General features: G+C 42.9%; 1 protein-coding gene across 2 annotated transcripts in view; it reads right to left on the bottom strand.

The window, feature by feature from the left end:
* keap1a (kelch-like ECH-associated protein 1a) overlaps positions 1-18,899 on the bottom strand; it is a 19,357-nt gene extending 458 nt beyond the window's left edge. The window contains exons 1-13 of one of the 2 annotated variants that reach the window (XM_080547901.1): positions 18,619-18,899; positions 17,732-17,773; positions 10,986-11,976; positions 10,384-10,583; positions 9,609-9,765; positions 6,235-6,327; positions 5,976-6,122; positions 5,241-5,350; positions 4,927-5,056; positions 4,096-4,292; positions 2,594-2,799; positions 2,175-2,357; positions 1-1,758 (exon numbers count right to left, since the gene is read on the bottom strand). The exon at positions 1-1,758 is cut by the window's left edge and continues 458 nt beyond it. In XM_080547901.1, the coding sequence (XP_080404027.1) occupies positions 1,583-1,758; positions 2,175-2,357; positions 2,594-2,799; positions 4,096-4,292; positions 4,927-5,056; positions 5,241-5,350; positions 5,976-6,122; positions 6,235-6,327; positions 9,609-9,765; positions 10,384-10,583; positions 10,986-11,189 (1,803 nt within the window). In that variant the 5' untranslated portion in view covers positions 11,190-11,976; positions 17,732-17,773; positions 18,619-18,899 and the 3' untranslated portion in view covers positions 1-1,582. The remainder of the gene's footprint in view (positions 1,759-2,174; positions 2,358-2,593; positions 2,800-4,095; positions 4,293-4,926; positions 5,057-5,240; positions 5,351-5,975; positions 6,123-6,234; positions 6,328-9,608; positions 9,766-10,383; positions 10,584-10,985; positions 11,977-17,731; positions 17,774-18,618) is intronic. The other variant, XM_080547902.1, reaches the window with a different exon arrangement.
* Between the last annotated feature and the right edge of the window lie 553 nt (positions 18,900-19,452).

The raw sequence follows: 19,452 nt of genomic DNA on the forward strand, positions 1-19,452 counted from the left end.
TGCACCAGAAATGAATGTATTTTCTGTTTTTATTCTGTCACTATTGTCAATAAGACTTGATTCACGTTAAGGGGAAATGGTTGAATCCACAGGTGACAGTCTCCTGGTGTGAGCCCTTTAAACATTGGAGGAATGAGTTTGTATAATGTTATTCACAGGGGTTCCATTCTAAAATGTTTCTCCCACAAATAAATAACCCTTTGGTCTGGCAACCAAAAACATCAGTCCTAATGTTAAACAATGGAATGGAATTGGAATTGGGTTTGAGAGTGGTTCTGTGACAGTTCTAACATTACAGTACAGTGCTGAATGTTGAAACAGAGGGCATCGCCACACTGAAATTCCTTCCCTTTCTGGAAGTATTCCACCATCTAGTGGCTATTCACCAACACGCAAATACAATGTTGGCTGAAACAAAACGACGAAGCACGTCAAGTTTTGGAGAACCTTTTTGAGGCGTTTGACCCTCCTACTTAATGACCTAACATTGGGTAAGTATGACAACAGTGATGGCGATTAAAGTATTTGACAGGTCAGAGCAATATTCCTGCCCTCAACAGTGAATGTGAAACACTTGGCTATAATACAAACACACAATCATCATACAGTCACAGTTATATGGTATGGTACAGCAAGGCAGTGGGAGAACGTCTGCACACCTCAGCTAATCCATCCTTACTTGAAGAACAAAAACTACAGGCACTTATATGCTGCCAGTCTCCTAGCCTCTAAATGTTCTCAGAAATATCCTAAAGTTGTGCAAATAAACAACATTGTGTCCATAAACTTAGTTTACAGTGTTCATCAATACTACAGTGTGATACTGTCCCTCTCTCCTCTTTACAAAACAGAGAGAAGAAGAAAGGGAGAATGAGAGAGAGAGGGAGGGGGTGAGAGAGAAAGAAAGGAAGAAAGAAAGAAAGAAAGAAACTCAGGAAAAGTGAGAAATGATAGAGAAATGGCACAAAAGAGAGAATAATGGCAAGATGAGATGGGTTCTGTACCATCTTAATCATTATGAGGTCAGTTTTATGAGGTCACTTGCTCCTTCTGGTCCTCCTCTGCTGGGTCCACTGGCGACCATATTAGGGCGGGCCATTTGGAATGTTTTAATTTGTTGATGCTCACAACATCATCTCAACAAGAATTATGTGTCTTCCTTGATCAGTGTTCTGGACATAGCAACAACAGTGGTAGACTCGATTGTGTCTTTATAGGTTGGACATTATAGGTCGTGAAAATGATGAGGGTTCGTGAGTTGAGGGTTCGATTCCCACATGGGCCACCTGTAGAGATTACATGTGCTAACTGTAACTGGCTTTGGATTAAACAATTACATGTTAAATGACATTGGACAAATCTCAAAAGTCTTTCATTAATTCCTAGCATCTTCTATCCTCGCTTCATTCTCAAAACTACCGTAATTGGAGCAGAGAGCCCTCCTCCAATGCCTCCTCTGGAGCCTTCTCCTTCAATGCTTTTAGACAAGGAGGGGAGGAGGGGAGGAGAGGAGAGAGGACGTGAGGAATCAGGGAAAGACATTTGATATTGGACCCATATCATTAATGCTTTTGTTCTCAGTTTATGTCGCTTCCTCTTCCTCTTCCTCCTCAGGCAGGTTGCCAGGGCAGGGCTCCATGGTAACGGCGATGCCCATTCCGCTGCGGCCCAGGGGCATGTCGGTGACGTAGGTCCACTCATTGGTTTCAGGACAGTAGCACTCCACACTGGACAGGAAGCCAGCCTGGTTAAAACCCCCTGCAGGAAGGGACACAGACAGACACACACACAGGTATGTGAGATATACAACAAAACATTGTAATGTTGTTATTGCTATTGTTGAGAGAGAGAAATATTTTCATTAACATATCATTTAATTCTAGCTTTATTGGAACAATTATTAGCATATCATATTATTATTATAATTATTGTATGAATTGTCTGTGAAATTAAAATAGAGAGATACCTTAACGATATAATAACTATACCACTCAATGTGAAAAGCCTCGTTTAGGATTTTCAGATATCATTTTATATACAGCTTCAAACTTCAAAGGCCTCAAAAGCACGTGGAGCACAAGCCTCTAATGAATGTTAACAAAAGCTGAACAAAAGGTCATTTTCTTCAGAAGTGGACATTACATAATGCATTGATGCTGTGTGATGGGACTGACCCAGTACAAATATGCGTCCCTGGTAGATGGTGACTCCGTGTGCGCTGCGACAGTGTTGCATGGACGCCACTGGTTCCCACACGTCCCTGGCTATATTGTAGCGTTCCATAGAACACAGCTGATTCCGTCCATCATACCCCCCTACAGCATACAGCATACCTTTCCAGTCCACACACACCACACCTGCACAGGTACAGACACACAGATAGAGAGAGGTCACACACACACACTGACAAAGAGAGATGTAACACTGAAGTGTGAAGAGTTCTCACAACGATTTGTCTAGGAACCCACACATGCACGCACGCACACACACATGCACGCACAAGCACACACACACACACACACACACACACACACACACACACACACACACACACACACACACACTCACACACACACTTGTTGAACACACTCACCCAGTCCGCTGCGTACAGAGCTCATAGGTGCCAGCTGTTGCCAGGTGTTGGTATCAGGTTGGTATCTCTCTACTGTGTTCCAGCGGTTCTCTCCATCATAGCCCCCCACCACATACAGAGCCCCCCCACACGATGCCACCCCCGCCCCCAGACGGGCCACCGACATCGGGCATACAAAAGTCCAGCTATTGGTCTCTGGGTCGTACCTGTCAGAGAGAGAAGTCAGCATTATCACCATGATCGGAGTCAACAAAGTTCAAAGGTCATCATCATCATAGTCATCCTCACTGTCAGAGGTACCATTCATTGCTATCACCATTGCTATCACCTCTATTATAGTTATAATAATTATCGTCATCATCATCTATACCATAATAATTGTACACTTTTATCAATCAATCAATCAGTCAATCAATTCAACACATTTGTCTATTTCATTATAACTTAAATGGGACTGAGACAGACTAAGCTAAAATACTGTACTGTAGTGCTGTGTTCTGTGCCTCCAAGAGCATGTAAGTAACTCAATCTATATGAGCCAGTCAACTTTAAGTGGATTAACTAAAGCTACAAGGCGAGCGTGGCATCTATTTACAGGCTTTATGTAATGATTGTTGCTACCCCTATAGCATGGACAGAGAACAACCTCCCCGGGACACTGTCACACTGTCTGAGGCCTCTCCAAACTGTTATTGATTTCAGACATGGAGCCATTAGTTTCTACAGTCTCTGGGGTCTATGTTTGTTATTATTTAGAAATAAAAGGGAGAGATTGGATTCAAGGGACTTATGGGACTTAGGATCTATGGTCTAGTATGAGACAGAAAGGCTTGTATAAGTAAAACATGAACCATAGGCAAAAACAAAGGACTCCTTGCTTAGGAATTAAATCTTTGTTATAATTTTGCAAACTGATTATTGATCCAAGAGACGACATTCCATTGAGGATTATCTCTTCCCTATTAGCCATGGAGCAGCGGGGAGTAGAAGGGAGATGGAAAGCATTCCCGATGGGATATGCATTCCTTGGTATGTACCAACACGTCCTGAACGAGGCTGTGTCTAATTATTAATGTTGTGTTCTAATTTGTTACAACATTACCCTCGGGTGCGGGAAAGAATGGGAGGGTATTCTTGTTCTCGATCCTAAGCCGTTTTTTGCATTTTCTTATGACATTCCCCCACACAGTACCTATTTCTACCCACTCTGTCTATTTACACCACTCTTTCATTATGCCAATCTGCTCTAATGCTGCTATAAAATGCTATCTGCTATAATAATAATAATAATAACAATAACAATAAAAGAAAGAAATAATAATAATAATATTATTAATAATAATAATAATAATAATTTGTAAAAGAAAATCCCATTCAGCAGACAAAGTGACTTACAGTATAGTGAGTGCCATATGTATAATTTCTAGTATATATGATCCAATCAGGAATTAAACCCTCAAGTGTTGCTAGTGCAATGCTCTACCAATGTTCTGTCCCCTCACCTCTCTACAGTGCTGTGGTGTGTTGAGCCCTGGGACCCCCCCACGGCATAGATGCTCCCGTCCACCACCGCCACGCCCACCCTGTTCCTGGGGGTGTTGAGGGAGGCGTGCTGGCTCCACTGGTTGGTCATGGGGTTGTAGCAGCACAGAGTACTGGACTCAGTGTTGTTCTGCAGAGACAGGTTCCTGCCCCCCACCTGGAATGGAAGACAAAGAAGAGTTTCAGACTGATCCAGTGGTCCTCACACGTTTCTGCTCTGGGAAACCAAGTAGAACTTCTCTTGCAGTAAATGCTACTTAATAAGTGCGTTGCAATGGTTTAAAGTGGCGGCCTCCTCTCCTGTTCTCCGTGCAGACAAAGTGGAGGAGACAAGGAGAGGAAGCTACTTTAGACTATCGAGACACACCCATGAAACAGTGGGCTCCCGCATGAAAAAAACACAAAATGAGAATGATGATCATTGTGTTTCTGTGAGCTCCCACAGAAGTGTACCTTCTGATCCCTTCTTTACTCTGTCTAATTTATTATCATCTGGTTTCTAGACCCTACGCAAGACCCTACGCAAGACAAGAATTAAGGCTACAACATGATATGATTATGTGCTTTGGTCTCTCTTTGGCCTCTTTGTCCCGCCTCGCTACGGTTTCATTGACTATTCATCTTCACTAACCGGAAAGTTCAAAGTGACGCGTAGAGTAAGGAATGAGTTTGGTAAGGGTTAAGGTTTCGGGTAAGGATAAGGGTTAAGGTTAGAGTTAGGGTAAGGGTTAACCTAAGGAAAAGTGGTCGCAGTGGTAGCAAGTTGTGGCCCGGTTATGGCTGCCCTGTACCGTATAGAGCAGGCCGAACAACACACAGGCCCCCAGGCCGCTGCAGGGTGCTACCATGTCAGCCAGCCTCAGCCAGGTGTTTCCCCGGGGGTCATACGCCTCCATGGAGGTCAGAGAGTGGTCACGGTACCTACACAAGGATCAGAGAGTGATGTCATTCATCAAAAAACCTTCAGGAAGTATCTATTATTTGAACTCTCCCGAAAGTATCTAGTATTTGAACAGAGGAGTCAGATGAAGCTACATGTGTATTTCCTTGTTTCTTTTATTATACACATATTCAGTCTATTCCTTCTGTTTCTAGATGTGCATACCCGCCAGCCACGTAAATAAGCTGGGTGCCGCGGTGGGGTGCGGGGGGGAGGGGCTTCCTCAATGCCATGTCCTGGAAAATCTTAGACAGGAAGTCCTTGCAGGAGTTGGCCTGGAAGGAGAGAAAGAAGGAAGGAAGGAAGGAAGGAGTGGATGAGTGGAAGCGTAAGTGATAGATGGATCTGAATGAATGGACAGATGAACAGACAAACAAACTCATGAATGGAAGGATGAATATGGATGCACATCATCAATTACCAGAGGGAGAAATTCATTTTACCAGCACCTGTCTCTACATTACAGTCTACACCTCAATAATGGTCATGCTACAACCTCCACAGCCATAGACATAGAGGAGCACTGGCAGACTCAGGGGGGGGGGGGGCAGGGGGGGCGACCGCCCCTCCTGGTGCCCCCACGGTTGAAAAACTTCTCTCTTAAGTGCCCTTTTGAGTGGCGAAAATGAGAGGGCGTGCCCTATTGGTGCCCCTCCAATGGTCTAAACTTGACCATGTGCTCCCACAGTTGAAAAACGTCACACTTAAGTGCCCTTTTGAGTGGCAAAATTAGAGGATGTGCCCTAATGGCTGCCCTTCCAATGGTCGAAGCTTGACCATGTGCACTGATGGGGTCCCATGTTGTGCAGTAGTTGCCTTTTTTTCCTTTTCGCCCCCCCCCCCTGCCCTTCAAACAGCCTGAGTCCGCCACTGTAGAGGAGAGTAGAGAAGACTACTTGCCTTGCTGAGGATGGGGCAGGACTGGAGTTGGCGTTTCAGGAACTTGGGTGGCAGCGCATAGATATGGACCGCATTGAGGAGGGCATGCAGGTACTGGGCCCGGCCCTCCATGTCCCAGCGGACCCAGTCAGTGCAGGCCTTATACACCTGAAATGGTATATACCATGTCACTCTGTCTGGGGGGTTGTGCTTGCCACATATACACACACATATCTAAAGTGTCTTTAAAACAGTTAGAATAAAACATGTCCATACACACCTCTGACTCACAGAGAACCTTGAGACTGTCCTGACTGATGAGCTCCAACAGCTGGCAGTGAGAGAGGCTGAAGAACTCCTCCTCTTTGATCACCTAGAATAGGGAGACATACAGAGTAGACATACAGTTAGATACACACATGCACTAGCAAGAGTAAGCTCTCACACATGCACATGGGCGTGTGCGGGCACGCACGCACGCATGCACAAAAACGCACACACACACACACACACACACACACACACACACACACACACACACACACACACACACATAGACTCAGTTGCAGACTTCCCACGGTCTTAAATAACATGGATTGATATGACCTGCTACCAGGTGAAAATGATCTCATCAAATGTTCCCTCTGTCATCAGTGCCCTTGGCTTTAGTTTCTAAATATCCATTGGGGATACAGGTGATGTCTCATGCAGTGTTTGTGTATATAAGGAGGAGGACTGAGCCTCATAAAGTGCAGAATATCTGAAGAAGCATTGTGTCAGAATGAAGGTAAGTCTGCTGGTGTTGCTGCTCTTTCTGTCTGGGGCACGGGCTCAGGGAGAGGCTAGAGGGGTTAGAGAGAATGGCATCACTCAACAGGCTCACAGTGCAGGGAGAGAGAGCATGGTGAGAGAGGTTCGGATGCACTAGAAAAAGGGTTCTTCATTTCTCCCTGTAGGGGCACCCTTTGAAAAACCCTTTTGGCTTCCATGTACAACACTTTCAGGTTCCATGTAGACCCTTTTAGGTTCCATTTAGAACCTTCTGTGGAAAGGGTTCAACATGAAACCCATGTAAGGAAAGTGTTTAACATGGGACCCGTAAGGGTTCCTTAAACGGTGGACCTACAGGGATAAAACCAAGAACCCTTTTTTGGTACGAACTAGAAAGCAAAAATTATTTAAGCTACAGGTACGACCGACGACAGCACAACCACCCAACCTGACATTTTGACTGAGATGAAGCAGCTGAGAGACATGGTGCACAACCTGGGAACCATCGTGGTGGAGATGAGGAACATGGAGACCAGGATGAGGGACAGCATTGCAGCTTTGGAAGCCAGAGTGACAGCCAACGAGGGCAAGGTAGAAGAGCAGAGAAACAGAGTGACAGATCTTAGAGTGGGTAGCTGAGTGTAACTAAGACTGATAGACAGTGCCATCAAAACAAGGTGTAAGAAGTGGAGAAAGAGAATGCAGGTAATATAAGAGAGGTTACACTTGAATCGATCACCGAGTTCGCAAATATGAATGAATGAAGTATGATAGACTATAACTGAGAGTGAAGGTACAAATACATGCAGATAAATGGAGGTAGTTGATATGAAATAATTCACATTCTTACAGTGGATTGGATTTCTCTCAGTTTATATTGTAAGGTACTACTGTTTCTAATTCTGATATAATTTTAGCCTTGGCAGCCTGAGTGAGTGCCAGTGAGAAACAGCTGGAGGAGCTGAAGACAGAGCATGCAGGTAAGAAGGTGGCTTATTCTGTGTCATATGTGACAGCAGCTGGTGAAACCTGGAACAAGTCGCCAACAGAGGGACCATTCAGACTTTTATTCTGAAAAATGTAAATACATTTCATTGTTGTTGAAAATCAACGACACACTCACTAGTCAAGACAAAACATTGCAATGCAATGGATTCTGTGAGTAATCCCCACAACTACCTAGTTAGTGTAGAGTAGTGGGGATTACTCACCGAATCCATTATATTGCAATATTTTGGCTTGACTAGTGAGTGTGTCATTGATTTTCAACAACGCTGACATTTATTTACATTTTTCAGAATAAAAGTCTGAACATTTTGATTGGTTGGCGACTTGCTCCTGGTTTCGCCAGCTGCTGTCACATATACAGTATATGTATATGAAACAGGATTGTTTCTCATTTAGTTTATGTTTTTGTTACGTATTTTCTGTCCAAACAGGCAAGGTAGAAGAGCAGATGGAAGACAGCCAATAACACTGTGAATGCAGCCTAACCAGCTGAACTGTCAGTCATGGTGGCGAGAGTGACAGCTGTGCAACTGAGAAGGCAAGTAATGAGGAACATTCATTCGACAAGTTAGTAAAATAATTGTTCACCCTAATTGCATTTGTTCATATTGGTTTTGTTGAACGTTAACATCAAATGGGATTGTCTAAATTAGTAAATGCCTTAGTTAAAGGTGAAGCATGCCTTTGGCCATACTGAAAATGGCAGATTAGAAGGTGACTTATTCTGTGTATGAATGTATAAGAAAACTGGAGATGTTTCTCATCTTGTCCATATAGGCTAACAATTAACTGATTATTTTCATCATTTCAGCCTTTGAGGCCAGTCTGAGTGCCAAGTGAAGGGGCTGAAGACAGAGGATGCAGGTAAGGATTGCATTGGGGATTGAACTCAGTTCAACTCATCAAAAACATAACATGACCCAGACTTCCTGTTAGACATTGGCAATTATCGTTAGCAGACCATCACTGTTTCACAACTACCGCATGATAACAACACTGAATTTCATTAATAATGTTTTGGCAGAACAAAGTAATACAGTTTGTACTGGCTGCTTGAGAATACCAGAAATTGAAAAATCGAATTATCAGAATGTTTTCTCTCCCGTGTTCACAGACACAATTTGAGAGAAATAGGCCTTTTGTGTACATAGGTCTTAGTTCTTTGATTTCAACTCATGAAACATTTGAGCAAAAACAAAAGTGTTGCGTTTATATTTTTGTTCAGTGTATGTATATGTATATATGGCACTGAATCATAATGCAAGCTAGACATTACTGGACCTTGTTGAATTTGAATTGAATGCCCCTGGTCTAGGGGTTGGTTTGAAGTTGTCTTGAGCTTGTTTTAAAGCTGGGAAAATAATATTCAGATCACACTTTGCAACTGCTTTCCTCTGATTCTGAGATATACAATCTGTAACTGTCTTGAGTGTTGTTCCATACACTATGTGAATAGTGCTGCAGATAGCTTCACAGCACCAGTGAGAGGGGTCTATGACTTAACATTCACTGCCAGTGATTCTCTGAGCATTCAGTACATGGGTACGAATGGCCAGAGAATCCTGTTTACTTATGCGTACAATAACCATGAATATTGGGCCAATAAATCAAATCAGTCATAACTGCTTCCCTCTAAACAATGGTACTTTGTCATCAGTTTTACCCTGGGGAGGTGTGTGTATGTGTGTGTGTGTGTGTGTGTGTGTGTGTGTGTGTGTGTGTGTGTGCGTGTGTGTGTGTGCGTGTGTGTGTGTGTGTGTGTGTGTGTGTGTGTGTGCGTGCGTGCGTGCATGCATGCGTGTGTGCGTATGTATGTGTGTGTGTGTGTGTGTGTGTGTGTGTGTGTGTGGACACTTTCACACAAGTCAACAGTACCTCGTTGAAGTGTGTGTTGATGTACTCCCGGCTTCTCAGATGTAGCTCAGTGCAGCCAATCTCCTCTGCGAACCGGGCGATCCCAATGACATTGGCTGACTCCAGGTGTTTAGTGAGGTAGTCACAGCACGCCTTGGCTACATCATCCACTTGGTACCTAGAATGAGATAAAGAGACCTTACTAAAAAGAAAAGAATAGCTGACTGTTTAATGCAAATAGATCACTACATGTTATTAAACTATACAGTTAGGTGGTCCATATATATTTGGACTCTAACAAAATGTTTGTTATTTTAGCTGTACCAAAACATGTTTACAGTTATATGTAAATATGGAATATGGGCTTAAAGTGCAGACTCCAAGCTTTAATTTGGTGGTATTCACGTCCAAATTGGAGGAAGGGTTTAGGAATTACAGCTCTTTAATGGCCCCCTCTTTTTCAAGCGAACTTTTGGACAATTGACTCAACAGCTGTTTCATGGGCAGGAAATACACATGGGAGCAAACTGTTCCAATCACTTAATTCAGCAGAACTAACTGGGAGAGCTCATTTTCATTGTTCATAGAAGCATTTTGCCTCTTCAAGAATCTTGATTAACAATTTTGGGCAGGAGCTTTTTCTGGCAATGTGACATACTACTACGATAAACAGGGCTCTATTTAGAGGGTTATTTTTTAGGTGTGTTTTCCCTGGTCTTGTCATATAGTCAGGAAAAACCCATCGTCCTAAACAAAATCTAAGTATGTCTAATCCCTCTTCATCTCAACCATGTACCTCATGGCAGCCAGTAACATGTGGAGCACACACTTCTCCCCCACGGTGATGCGTGCAGTGTAGGCAAAGTCAATGAGCCTCCCCACCACCATGGGGCAGACATCACGAAGCGTCACCTCTGACGCTTGGCACTCCTTAAAACTGCTGGTGAACATGGCTTTGAAGTAGGGGCTACATGCGGCCAGCACCACCTTGTGCACCTGAGGGAGGTAAAGCATCAGGCTCTATTTCACAGTCCACTGTATTTACCTGGTATGCTCTTGGAAACTGGATGGTGAGGTTAACTTGGTCATTAAATAGTAATTAACATGTAATTACATAGTAATTAATTACCATATGATAACCTGGGTTCAGAATGATTCCAATTCTTTTTTGCTTTTTTTTTTAGTATAACTATAAGAACAATGGCAAACCATGTCCTCAACTCCTAAGGACATTCACATTTGCATCTTACTAATTCAGCAGATGTTTTTATGCAAAATGACTTTCATTTTTTTAAGTCCATTATGTTTAAAAAGTATATTTTTGGTATACAGGTATTTTTGGTATACAGGTATAACACCATATCAAATACAAACTATCTAGCGGAGTGGGTCTCTAACCTTGAAGTCGACAGTCTTTTCTTTGCAGGTGACGTGGAGGATCAGGTCACAGAGCATATCATGCCGTCTGAACTCGTCCATGGCCTGCAGGGCTCTGGACGGGTGGGTGTCGATGGTGTAGTCCATGTAGCCAGACCCCCGCATTGACGGCACCGCGATGGATGATGCCTCCTTGGTGAGACGCTTTTTCCGTTGGCAAAGCATCCTGGTGATTCTGGGGTGGTGGTTTTCTAACTCAATAGCCTTTTAGAATTCAATCTAAAGCTGAGAGTCCTATGTAAACAATCTCAACTTCAAGATTAATAAAAAATCAATTGTCTAATGGATCAGAATGATGGCTCCTGTGTAGGTATTGTCCAGAATTCCTCCATTTTTCAGATTTTAAGCATAAACAATTCACACCCATCGCTGTTGGTGGACTATTTCCTGAGAGTGGAGGGATCCATGTAAGAGTTAGTTTAACAGTGTGAGGCTACACCCAGCCACACTACACACAGAGGAACAGAATGGTCTGGAGGCGACTGGTGGCACAAAGAGAAATGCATCCCCTCACAAATCTGGGGTCCAATATGGCAGCCTGGTTCTGATTCCAAACCAAGAGGCATAGTTCACACACCTTAATATTATCATATTATATTATTAATAATATTATATTACATTTCTTAAAAACTGAGAAGGCATCAATGATATTATCCCTGAAGCACCCCACCTGCTCACCGTAATCAACTGCTGTTGTGTGTGTCCATTTACAGTTTTAAAGCTTTCCGTTGATTCTTAATTCAACCCATAAATTAGGTACTCTTTACATAGTCCTCATTGAAACAGAGATTCCAGAGCATGGTGATTCAGACCAGACACTATCTAAGTCCTCTGTGCTTAGGCCTCTTATTCCAGTGGAAGACAGGTTGGGCAACACTCAGACAGCACCATTGGTGGTGATCTGATGTGGTGAGTCGGTGACTTCAGTTCATCTGGGTGACATTACAACATCCTGTAAAAACAATAGAATGAAATCAATACAATAGGCAATTCACATGTCACTCTTCTTATGAGGTAAACTGAGCTAATTGTGAAAGTCTCTCATGACATATTTGTCCTCCTTTTGCCAACGATAAGAGCATTTCCCTAGCAGTTCATTACATCTCATCAACATCTCTCTCTCCCTTCAGTTTCTAGCAACATTCATGCTGAAACATATTGTACAACTCAGTCAGGCTATGTCAGAAATGCTACTCTCTAAACAAGAGAGTACTTTGTCATCAGTTTTACCCTGGGGCGTGTGTGTGTGTGTGTGTGTGTGTGTGTGTGTGTGTGTGTGTGTGTGTGTGTGTGTGTGTGTGTGTGTGTGTGTGTGTGTGTAGGAGTGGAGTAGGAGTGTTCTCCAATATTTCAGCAAACACCCCTGATGTTGTAATTGTCAACGAGAACCACAGAGAGGTGCTTATTTTAGAAGTTGGCTGCACCTTTGACCATAGCCTAGAGGAAGCCTTTTTAACCAAAATCTTAAAATACCAACAGCTGGAGCAGGCCATATCACAACTGGGCTACAGATGTCAACTTTTAGTTTTTATATTTGGCAGCCTGGGCCATGTTCATAAGTCTGTTGTTAGAGGCCTTCATATGGCTGGTCTTCCTAAGAGAAGGGCCAAACAGTTAGCAAAATACTGCTCAATATCCGCTATTATTGGTAGCCGCTCAATATGGAGAAGGCGGTGCTTCCTGTACCCATGAGCGGGATACTGTCTGTCTTATTGTATTGATACTGTATCTGTCAACCCACTGGTATCATCTGGTGCGAATAACATCCTGTGTGTGGCAGAACTGGTTGTTGGCTCAGCATTACTGTAACAGATTGTTTCTATGATATCAAAATGCACTGTTAGTATTTATGTCCTTTAGAATTGTACATTGTATGTGGACATAAATAAAGCATCTAAAATGTGTGTGTGTGTGTGTGCATGCATCATAATTATAACACAGACACTGAGAGGGGCCTACACACAGTGACTATTGACCTCTAGCACACTCGCACGGAGGCTCAGCTGCTGTTGTTTCACTTCCCTTTTTCACAGGCAGAACCGGATTGGGGAGGCCATAAAGAAACGAGGCAAATGGTGAGATAAGGGATGATCCAGCAGAGACTGGAAATCTATGATTATATGATGTCCTAGAAGAGACCCCTTGGTTACCATAGAAATAGAACGAGTAGAACAAACACGGCCATTCAAATCGATAATACTATTCCGTGCTTTACTGACAGCCATCTTTTGTTGTTTCATTTGAAAGATTTAGTTTAAAGCTTTATTAACAACCAACTAAACTCATTCTATTTATATGGTTGTTGTTACACAAGGGAGCTTTATGACCTCACTGTGTAATCTGTCTTGACCTCATTCTAGATGACACCAGACAGAGAATCCATCTAAACTAAATAAGGACAGAAAACACACAAAGCCCACCAAGACCATATCTGTGGGTATGCTTACTTTACTCTGTGGGTTCATGCTAACCACATTATTCTACCTGTACAATTCAATGTATTGCAACTGTGGCTGAAATGTGCTACGCAAATACAATTGGATTTGTTTTTGACAGTACAACTATGGATAACTAGACATTATGAACCAAACAATAGGACTCCAGCACAGAAGCATTTTTCACTTGCAACTGCAACAGGGCATTCCTCGCCACCCATTTGTCAAACTTTTGTCAGAATGTTTGTTGCACGTCATGGTCAGGAGGTTATCATCACTGTGGTCTACAGTGTGGTCTGAGATGTCTTCTGTTACGCAACAGGGCCAGGGCTTGGGTCCGCCCCCAGCTGTGCTCTGACCCCTCACCCTACAGCCAGCCTGATCAAGTCATGAGACCCAGAACCGGGGGGGGGGGGGTAAAAGCTATATCTTCATAATTTCCCAAAAGAGAGACAGAGGGAAAGGGGTGGAGGGAGAATGAAGGAAAGAGTCAAGGAGAGAGTTTCACATAAAGGGCCATTGTGCTTAGGCTTTATCACCTTGTGCAGTCCTCCTGATCAGGCTTTAAGGGGGTTTACACTGTGTATAACTACGGTAGTCAACACAGTGTAGAGAGCATAGCAGCAATGCACTTCACCATGCACTTCAGCTGCTCTCTCTCACACACACACACATACACGCACATGCATGCACACACACGCACACGCACACACCGATCCAGGGTAAAACTGATGACAAAGTACTATTGTTCAGAGGGTAGCATTTCTGACTTAGTTGGAAGGAAGGAAGGAGGAGAGCCCTTACTCGCTACTCAAAACCCTAACTCTTGGGAAGATGACTCATATGGCAATGGCATGACACGTGTCGTGTACACACGCACACATGCACGCACGCAGCACCAACAGTCTAACCCAGATGGTTATCACGTTTACAACAAGTCAGACACCAACTCCAGTACCACACACTGGGTTTTTCAGAACCAATCATGGCCGTCACTTGTTTGTAAGAGAATGTTTATGTTTTCTATTAAGTCACGCAGCTCACGGCTGTCAACCTATGGTCAGTGGATTGACACCAGTCCCTAGGATTGTCATGTCACCAACCAGTCACCCTGATACAGTAAGTGGTCAGATAGACACAGATGTAGTCAGTTCATAAGTGGTTGTTATAATTCATGTGGTCTCCGAAATAGGAAGAGGATAGTAGCATGCCAGTTTTAGAAAATAACTCTTGCTTTGGACTACTTACTATACAGCCTAGGGAGATATTAACTAACTCACTCTGCCAACTGAACTATATGTCCCTTTCCCAGTCTATAAACAGCCTGTGGTACCTCCTACTTTAGTGTTTGCAGATCAGAACTTATTGGATGGGTGTTAGCATTTTGATGAAGGCTCCATCTAATCTTCTAATCTGGTAATACATGTAGCCTCTGCCATGATGTTTACACTGGTTCAGTTCCCTCAGATCGGCAAACACAGAGAAACAGATAGATTGGAGCTCATGGGTTGTTTTCAGAACTTTAAAGAGGAATATATAATGTCTGTTCTCCCGGTCAAGGACAAGCCCCATCCAGAGAAGAGACCAGACAACCAGGTTGTCACCAAGAGACCCCCGCCGAGCTGTAGAAAGAGAGTAATTGAATCTGTTTTTATGTCTGTACTGGACTATGGAGACGTGATCTATCGTCACGCGGCTGTCACTACCTTAAAGGCTCTGGATTCGGTATACCACTCTGCACTCAGATTCATCACTCAAGACAAATATAACACTCACCACTGTGTCTTATACGATAAGGTTGGCTGGACATCTCTCGCAGCCCGCCGAGATTATCACTGGTATCAATTCATGGATTTCAGGCAAACTCCCCCCCTATATCACTTCCCTGTTGGACTGGAATGTTTCTTCCTATCAAACACGCTCCAGCGAGTGGTTGGTTTGTACGGTCCCTCAAATGTCTACTAAGCTGGGTAGGACAGCCTACTCTTATGATGCTGCTAATACTTGGAACTCTATTCAGAATTCTCTGAAACTGGTCACCCTCCCATCACTCAATGATTTTAAGAACTTGGTTTTTCCCCTCTGTGTCACTTCTTGTAACTGTTTTTAAATTATGTTGTACATTTCTTAGTAATGTTTTTTGTTTGTTTTATATTTTGGTTTAATTTCTATTCTGTTTATGACTTATATTGTTGGTTCTCTTTTATTCACTCGTTGCTACTGTAAATGAGGGCAACCTCAGTAACTTACGAGTTTAAATAAAGGTTTGAATTGAATTGAATTGAACATGCGAAAGGCCGGTTTTGCCCAGACCAGCTTCCACAGTGAAAGGTCTTCAGCGACCCCAGGCCCTTTGGGGGCCCGGGAAAAGGAGTAGGAGGCGCAACCCCTAGTGCCAACAGGTTTATTCTAGAATCCATGGGCTCACAGTCTCCAGTACCTGACCATACCCTGGCTGGGGTGTGGACCCTCAGCATACACAAGCACATCACCTTTAATCAAAGGCAGCACTTCACAGGCCCCCTTAAACCCTGGCAGCCCACTCTGCAACAACTTCACTCGCTCCCCATAAAATACAGAATCTTCCCTCCTCCCCTTTAAGGCACTCCATGGCCTGGCTCCTGCTTACCTAACTGACCTACTCCAACCCTACACTCCTGCACGTGGTCTCTGATCCTCCGACACTGACCTCCTTGTCATACCCCACACTAGGTGATGCACACTTGGCAATCGAGCCTTTTCTGCTGCTGCACCCAAGCTGTGGAATACCCTTCCACCAGCCATCCGATGCTCTGATACCTTCAATACATTCAAGACCAGACTTGCCTTCCTACATGCTGGCATGGGTCCGGAGAAACACTATAGGGTTAGTAACACCCTATAGTCGCCTGAGCTCTTATACCATTTGTGATCTTGACTACAATTTTATCTTTCTGTATTATTATTATTTTATATTATATTTCTTTTGTACAGTATCCTTGAGTCTGAGATAGGTGCTTTTAAATTAAATCTATTATTATTATTATTATTATTATTATTGTTATTATGATTATGATTATTATTATTATTATTATTATTATTATTATTATTATTATTATGCCCAATAAGTCCCGGATGGGAGGGGCTCGCGTATTTCCTTACAAAAGATTACCTGGCACGCTGGCCGGAGAGGTTCCTGCAATAAAAACAGAACTCCACCTCAAGCCCAACGGACAGCCTGTCCTCTCTAGGGCTCATGTCTCTCGCGCGCATGACCCCAGTTGCAGGGTAGTCGCTCCCTGTCCCTCCATTGGGTAACAGTATCTAGAGCTGCTCCCGACAATACAATCTATTCAGTTTGGTTTGTTTACACTGTTTAATGTTGTTTCCCTCCTCTTACTCACTGTCCCATAGTGAAGGTCAAAGCAAGTCGACTGAAAAAGAACTCACTTATTTATTCATTCACTCTCTAACATACACGCACGCACGCACGCACGCACGCACGCACGCACGCACGCACGCACGCACGCACACACACACACACACACACACACACACACACACACACACACACACACACACACACACACACAGGTATCTTTGACACCCCAATATACTATAGTCAGAGCACCCCTCAAGTCAGTAGTGTGTATCTAGAGCCCTGGTTAACCATTGACAGACTGGCTCAGTGTGATAGAACACACTAGAACAACTAGTTCTAGCTCTGCTCTGCTCAACACCAAGTGAACTTTTTACACTATCCTAAGGGTTTGGGTCGTCAATTTGGGGTACGAATTTAAATTCCAATTAAAGAACTGAAAAGTATTTACCATTACATTCTTGAGTTCTGAGTTTCAAGCAATTGACAGTAACACCTGTTGCCAAGTAACCTTTTGACACTGTCCACTGTGAGCTGTTGAAGGTCAAGGAACAATGACACCAATATATTTGTATACTCCAAATGCCAGGTTGGCATACTAGATTTGCCTTTCCATGTAGGATGAATTCACTGCACACTATTCAGGAAGTCCTTTCTGATTTTACTCTCACAATTCAATGGAGTAGGCAAGGGAGGCAGGCCGTAACAATTTCAACAACATGGTTGAACTACAGATGACAATTTCTCAGTATGAATGATGTGTAGTATGTTGAAATGTGTCGCTTACTGAATACATTTTACTAAGCACTAGGCTCTTAATAGTATGTAGTATGGTTAGTATGCAGTATATACTTTAAGTAATCAGTTCATACATCATGCAGTGGACATGCCACATTCTCCCTTGAAGTACTCACAGACAGAGGAGGTTGAATGGATGAGACCAGTAAGATGGAAACCTTGGAAAGATTACTTTCATTTCATTTGACAGACACACCATACAATCACTCAACAATGCAACTACAGACATTTATAAAAATGTATGCTGCTTGACACAGTAAGTCTTTTATGCTAACAGCAAGGCAACCAAATATGGACAAACAATGACAATGCCAGTAAAACTATTTGAGGGAATTAACTTTTATCAGTTTTCAGTCTATATTATTCCAATTAGATGGGCCATAATGTAAGCCTGGCTATCTGGGAACTCTCCAGTAAGCCAGTGCAACTGAGGTCACAAGTGACTAATTGATAAATCAATATCTTTATCGTGTGTATTTGTGTACAGTGTTCATAATTATTAGGCCATATTAGGTCATTATGGATTTGATTGTCGACCAAGCTGTTCTTTAGGCATATCATATTCGGAAACGCTTTTTTGTTGATTATTCCTCCCCTTTAATAATACCAATTGGTATTGTATTTTATATCGTTGGAAAGCCTGATTAGTCACCTTTACAACGAGGTACAACTTGTAAGGACCATGCATTCGTGGAATGAGCAACACAGCTAAATGTGTGGGTAGCGGCCCAAAAATATTTACCAAAATCGCCTATATTCTTCTGTTGGTATTGTTTTTGAGGGGTTTATATATAATAAACATTAAACACCAATCGAATTTTTTTTGTGCACATAATCAACCAAAAAGTAAATTTACGTTTTAAGCGCGGTCAATGGATCATGTGTGTTTGTCGAAGATGGGTAAAAGACTTTCACTTCCCTTTAAAACAAATATAATAGCCTACTAATACAACAAAATGCATGCATTTAGTGCTCCAAATAGTCAATTGGATAGCCTACTCACCTGAATGGTCATCATATAGAATCATGGCATGAAATAGTTTCCAGATTGCCTGCTGTTGTCAACAGAGAAAGCAATGGTGTTGGAGCTGAATAGCTCACTGACTGACTGCCTAACTGAATATGAACATGAATGCTGATTTGGCGACTTTGCGCACCGCGAATGTCAGTTCAACAATACAAGCTCTTGCCAATCACTCGTTGCCCCCCCCAAAAAGCCGTCTTATATACTTTTCAAATGCAGGTTCAGAGATTATTTAAAAGATATACACTTAAAACATTGGTGCGTGATTGCGCATGAACGCTGGGCGCTTTGCTTTGCCTTTTAATTTACTGGACGCGTCGCATTCTCTGTGGGAGCAACGACATGTCGACATCACAGTGACTCGGCAACTTTAGAGTCCTGCAGGCATGCATAGATGCATTATCTGACGCCCAACAACGCGGCAATTTGCCTATACGAAGAGCATAACAACATAACATTCGCGACTGAAAGTACACTGTGCGGGGAGTTTACTGTGGAAAAGAGGAAGCTAAACCGACAATAATAATAATGGTTTGTTTGATTGCATTAACATAAGACTAAGCTGCAAATACATACGCACACATGATAGGTAGGCTACTTCAAGCGGTAAACTTGACTCTATGAATCATATACTGATTACGCCAGACCACCCTGGCCGGTTTCTTTATTGTAAAGCGATGAATCCTCCCACGCACGCACGCACACACCGTGACGTTAGAATTATAAGGTTCTATCTCCATTTTTGTCAAAATGTAGTTTCTTACATAATCTGATCCATTAGGTGTTTATTAATGCCTGTGTGGTGTTATTTTT

This window comes from Nansenia antarctica (assembly GCF_963989245.1).
Source record: "Nansenia antarctica genome assembly, chromosome: 1".
Lineage (NCBI taxonomy): Eukaryota > Metazoa > Chordata > Actinopteri > Argentiniformes > Microstomatidae > Nansenia > Nansenia antarctica.